General features: G+C 36.7%; 1 protein-coding gene across 1 annotated transcript; it reads right to left on the reverse strand.

The window, feature by feature from the left end:
• Positions 1–236: 236 nt before the first annotated feature.
• LOC104611406 (small ribosomal subunit protein uS15) lies at positions 237–2,833 on the reverse strand. The gene is made up of 5 exons (XM_010278430.3): positions 2,678–2,833; positions 2,504–2,576; positions 2,278–2,416; positions 1,981–2,167; positions 237–512 (listed from the first exon to the last, which is right to left on the reverse strand). The coding sequence occupies exons 1-5, from the start codon at positions 2,698–2,700 to the stop codon at positions 479–481; spliced, it is 456 nt and encodes a 151-aa protein (XP_010276732.1). The 5' UTR covers positions 2,701–2,833; the 3' UTR covers positions 237–478.
• Between the last annotated feature and the right edge of the window lie 3,003 nt (positions 2,834–5,836).

Here is a 5,836-nt window from a genome sequence, read left to right on the forward strand (position 1 = left end):
CCAAGACATACGAGGCTTTTTGTCTCCTTCACTACAAGAATTATTTACATCATTTTCAAATTCATGGCGGAAGGACTGAGAGTAAAAAACGGCATAAATTCACAACAATGCAACAATTGTTTTAACAGGGTTTTGCTGCGCAATTAATCTTGGTTGAACATGTTTTGACCAGTGATGACGCATAGCAAATTTCTCAAACCAAAAAAAACAGAAAAGAGAACGCATAACACAACAGATGATTCAAAAAAAAAATCAAATATACTTTATCTAGCAGACGAACATAACAAAATTCAAAGTAGCAGTTGGTCCCGGAAATCAAAATCTTCATCCTAAAGAGTTCACCACAAGCAACTCTCTAAACTTTTAACCACTGTTCTCGCTTTAAACAACAAATCTATCAAAAATTAGAAAAAAGGGCTGCAGAGTTTCACTTCCATAGAATTTGCACCATCTGCGCCTTCCAAACACAAAATCTACACTAAGCAACGAGAGTGCTTGCAGTGGTTGATTCGCTGCATAAAAAACAATTGATCAGTATGTTGTCCAAAAGAAAGAGGACCATCAATATCTACATCTAAATGAATATATCAACCAAGAACATAAAAAAAACACTATAGATACATTAATGAAAAACAAGAATGAAAACTACAAAAGTTGATGTAGAGTGAAAGAGAGACATTGGGATCATAAGATGCTTTACGGTGGGGTGCTCCCTAACCCCTGGGATGTTAAACAGTTGAACTGACAGTTGTTATACCTACGAATAAGATGATAGAGCTTATCTAGGACTTCAATGCACAAAACTACAACCTACTTTTTAATAACATGAAATTATTAATCAATTGATCTAACAAGTTCTTGAAATGTTTAATATCATCTTATCCACCATTCAAGCACCTAGTCTCCAGTTCTATCTGCTCAAACAATTAGGTGAAACCCCTAAATATATCCTACTCCATTATCACATGTCATGTGTGCAATAATGGTTGAGCCCAAGGAAAGGGAACATCCAAAAATATTGCCTGAGAGATCAAGGGGATCACACTAGTACTTATTATGATTCTGCAGCATGCAAGACTGATTCTTAGCACACAATGCTAAACTTCACAACCAATTAACTGAATAAACTCAGTGTTGGCATTTGGTATATTACTTTTCCAACTACCAAACCACTAATTGTTATAAGTTCTACTTTGCCATACTTTCTTTTGCTCGTATTCTTCTACTTGTTAGCAACTTTTGTGTTAAAAGCCAGAATGGTCATTCCAAGGGCCCACATTTGCATATGAAGGCCTAGTCCAAGTACTAAGGCTAAGAGCTTCCTTCCATGAGTATGCAAAGTTACATAATTAAGGTTTACAAGCACAGGTAATATCATGATAACATTTTTTATAATCTCTCTCTCCCCCTTTTTGTTGTTAGGAAGGGTGGGTGGATTAGAGAAAACAGTACAAAACATCTGTCAGGGAGGATGAAATACTAAGACCAGTAAATACATAATTTCCTCATTCAAGTACTTTAGGATTGCTCTCAATTAAGGCATTAAGTCAAGGTAATTAGCCATGTATCCAAAATATCCCTAATCGATTACATCTACAAACTTTACATTAGTTATCTTTAATGTTAACACCCTTCTCAATTGCACAGTATGACAAACGACCTACAAGATCCATATCTAACGTAGCTTGCCCATACAACAAACAAATACACCAACCAAGGCTATATTATTTACACTGCAGTAAAAGAAATTAATTAATAATTAATTGTCAACACATTACAAGCTTCAAAACAAAACGCTAGATCCACCAGTGATAGGAAGATCATTAAATTGGAAAACCAAAGTTAAATGGGAGAAACAATTAACACTACATACGTATATCTCAATAAATCTACGCGCTTCAGAGAAATATGAATAGAATATAGCTCGAAATTTCAAGAACAAAATGAAAATCAAATAAACAATCGACAAAGTGGACTCACTATTTCCAGACGGGAGGAAGCTTCTTTGTCCTCTTGTAGTAGCGAGCGAGTCGGTGGATCCTGCTCTCGACCAAAATCAATCTGAACTTGGAATCCTTGTCCTTCCTGTTCCTTTCAAGATGCTTTCGGATTGCAACAGCCTTCTTAATGAGGTGGTACAGATCCTCAGGAATTTCAGGAGCAAGCCCTACTCATTTTTCAAACAGCAAGGGTATTAAAAAACCCTACATTTTCTGATAATTCTTGAATCAGAGCTCCTAAGCTACATAAAAAAAGGATAGAGGAATAAGAGCCCACCATGAGCCTTAAGGATACGCAAGATCTTGTTACCCGTCACGCTCTTGACCTGAGCAATACCGTGAGAATCACGAAGAATAACACCAATCTGAGACGGCGTCAAACCCTTCTTTGCGAATTTACAGATGTTCTCCTCAACCTGCAAAGGTCAGAATAGAATCATTAGGATCAGAATGAGAGATGAATTCTAGGACTATGGAGAAGATAAGAGATTAAAGTTTCTTACATCCTGAGAAGAAATCTTCAACCAAGAAGGCGGAGTCCTCTTGTACGGCAGAGCCGACGAGGAGATACCCTTACTGTAAACAACAAGAAAGAAGCCCACAGATGAAGGAATTAGATAAGCTCAGAGACTGAAACGAATCGCCACAAAAACCTGTGAAACAAACGATAAGCTTACCCTCGACTGTGCATACGACCCATGGTGATAGCTAGCGAACTCTCTCTCTTCTCTCTCCCTCCCTCTCTCACTCAGTTCCTGTAGGACGAGCCAGAAACCCTAAAAACAAACGATGTTTCGGGTTTATATTGGAAGCCGTTTACAAACCCTACTAATCTGCGCCCATTCTAATGGGGATGAGACCAATGTGGTAGACTCCTACCGGGTCGGCCCGGTTTGGAGAAATCTCAACTCGAATCAAATCAAATCAGTAAATTGCGGTCTAGCAAATTTCAGTTCTCAGATCAAATTAAGTGAAGCATTTTAGTATAGAAATCACACTTTAGGCCATTTTAATGGGCTTAAATCAAACTTTTATTATCGTTTGGTCTTATGGTCTAGTTTCTGAATCCAGAAAACCAAACCGAGAAACCAAATTTTAGAACTTTCCCAAATTGAACCAAACTGTTTTAAAGTTCAGACCAAATCAATTTGTCAATTTTCAATCTGGTTTGATTCGGTTTGATGGTCTAAACCAAGTAATGAACACCACTAATAGAAACAATAAGACCCAAGCCTTTAAACATAACAAAAACAAAATCTATAGATCCAGAGCAAAATCAAAATCCGATACAATAGTCTTTCATTTGTTTCTAAGCTACTTATTTATACAACATATATATATATATATATATATATTGCGATGATAATCTTGCAACTTTGGATGTTTTACCTTGGTGTCTTACTTTTATTTGCTTTGTGATGTTTGGGAAGGTACCTACCCCCGGTATTGCGATGGTCATTTTGAGTCGTTGAGATCAAGCTAGGGCAGTTGTAGGTTACCAACAATAAATATATTGTAAGATGATTCTATCTAATGACTTTGATACAACTAGATGCAAATTTAGAAGAGTCCAGATCTCCTGCTCACTAGAACCCTGCCCATATTTATCACAGTCACACATGGAGAACATCTCATACTCTGCATAATGTTTCCAATTCACAGGGGGTAATGTGTTGTCGACAGAGTTCTGGTGGGCAAGAGATCTAGACTCAGTTTAGAGTCCCATAATATTCATATTTATATTGGACTTGGATGAATTGGATCATATTTAGATATTAAATATTATTAATAAATTAAATAAAAATTAATCATGATATTATTATTCATAAAATAAAGGGTAAATTACAAAGATCACCTTGTACTATGGGGTCAGTTATAAAGACTCCTATATTTTTTTGCAACAAAGACCCTTTTAGTCGTTAAGTCAAATAACAAAATGTGTTAAATTACCAATATATCCATCAAAACTTTTGGTATTTTCATTAAAAAACCTTTGGGCCTTCCCTGGCATGAGAACAAATCAATGTCGTAGGAAGGAAGATTGAATGCTCCAATTGCGATGACAAGTTCCCAGAGCAATGAGTTTATCCCTCCAGTGAATATGACTGACAAAGGCAGCTCCGATCCAACGTAAGCATTGTCTATTGTCACAAAAACTTGCCCAAAGCTTAGGGAATGACACCTCTGATTGCACTTGCATTCACCCATATTAAATTTGCCATTTTACATTTAGGCTGCATTTGTTTGGAGTGTAAATCTCATCGAAGTAAAACTCCATTGATAGACTTTCACACTGAACCATTTGAAAAAGTAGATTGTTGAAAAAAAAGGGAGCATTGAAAAATGTTTTACACTACATCCAAACACCGACAAAACTGAGTCGATGGTGACATTTTACACCGCAAACAAATGCAGCCTTAGGTTTCTGGTTGCACTCGTCCTTAAAACACCAATGGATGTGAAGTGTGAATGGTGTTTTCGAGGATTAAAGAACTTGATAATCTTCATATTTAGAAAGCTTCTGTTCTTGCAATTTCAACTCCACGTTGTTGTCTTGTGAAAATCCTGCTACAATTGAAGGTTTATGAATAAACCCTGTGAAAGACCGATCCAGCAACAAGTTCTGCCCACTGTTGGTAATTACCGTAGCAACTGCTCCTTCAATCTCCATGACTGAAATAGTAGCACGCTCATGGTTGCGGCAAGGGTGAACCACTTCACCTTTTTCCTATGTTTGTGAAGACTCGAATCGGTCTAATCTTGCCAATAAACTTTTGACCATGTGATTCATCTAGTCCATCATCCGCTGTTGGTTAATGGCTAACAATTGGATCTTTCCTTGCAGTTGTGCAAGCCGGTGCTCAAAACCGGAAATCATAACCAGCTCTGATACTATTTGTTACATTCTCGGATAGGACGTAACCTAAATTCCGTCTACTTCAAGGGAGACGAAGACCTCCAAGAGATAAAAATCTCAATTATAAAAGATAATTCTCATAATGTGTTAATTGAGAAGAAAAATACAACTTAAATACTCTGAAACTAATTCCTAAAATCTTGGCCCCAACATTAACCCATGTATCCTACTCAATTCAACCACTCTCTACGTAACTTCGCAACATGACCCAACTACTTAAACTTAACTCTTAACTGACCCAATGCAAATATTTCTCCACTAAAATCTCAACAACTGACCCTTATCAGCCCCAATGACTCCCCTAAGTTTCTCTAGTTACTTTGACCCATGAGCCTATTAGTGGGTTCGTGACAAATGCCCAAGTAGAGAAGCATGACAAAAACTTGACCAACAACTTATTAGGTTGCAGCGATGGAGAGAATAAATAAGCAAAGAAAATAAAGAAAAATAAGGAGAGAGAGAGAGATTCATTAGGGTTTTGATTGGTCAAAGATTTTCAAACATCATATCTTTCTAGCATCATAGTTTTATCAATATATATTTAAATATTATTGAAACGAACTATGTGGATCATCTTGATAAAGGGCAGCCCAGTGCATGAGGTGCTCGCCAATGCTGGGTCATATAAAGAGAGGCTGTTTCCAAGATTTGAACCCTAATCACCCAGGTTACAACGAAGCAACCCAATCATTGTGCCAATGCCGCCAATGCCGGGTGAATCATCTTGATGAAATTATAAAAAGATTAAATTTAATTTGCTTTAATTGAAACAATGTGGAACCTTGATTTAATCTATTAGAACCCATGATCCAATCGAATCACCTTTTTCTTTTGTAGTTTTACTTTTTTTATCCTATTTGAAGTAATTAATTGACTATAATATCCTTATGTAATGCTTTCTAATTAGGGGTGAGCGATA

The sequence above is a fragment of the Nelumbo nucifera genome, chromosome 4, assembly GCF_055504915.1.
Source record: "Nelumbo nucifera cultivar China Antique chromosome 4, China Antique-T2T, whole genome shotgun sequence".
NCBI classification, from domain to species: Eukaryota; Viridiplantae; Streptophyta; class Magnoliopsida; order Proteales; family Nelumbonaceae; genus Nelumbo; species Nelumbo nucifera.

Excerpts from the sequence above, each read along its gene's own strand:
- LOC104611406 (XM_010278430.3), bottom strand. The coding sequence starts at position 2,700 with ATGGGTCGTATGCACAGTCGAGG. Across the intron at positions 2,168-2,277 it reads GCGTATCCTTAAGGCTCATG|GGCTTGCTCCTGAAATTCCT; the intron begins GTGGGCTCTTAT and ends AAAAATGAGTAG. Across the intron at positions 513-1,980 it reads CTTCCTCCCGTCTGGAAATA|CGAATCAACCACTGCAAGCA; the intron begins GTGAGTCCACTT and ends TTTTTTATGCAG.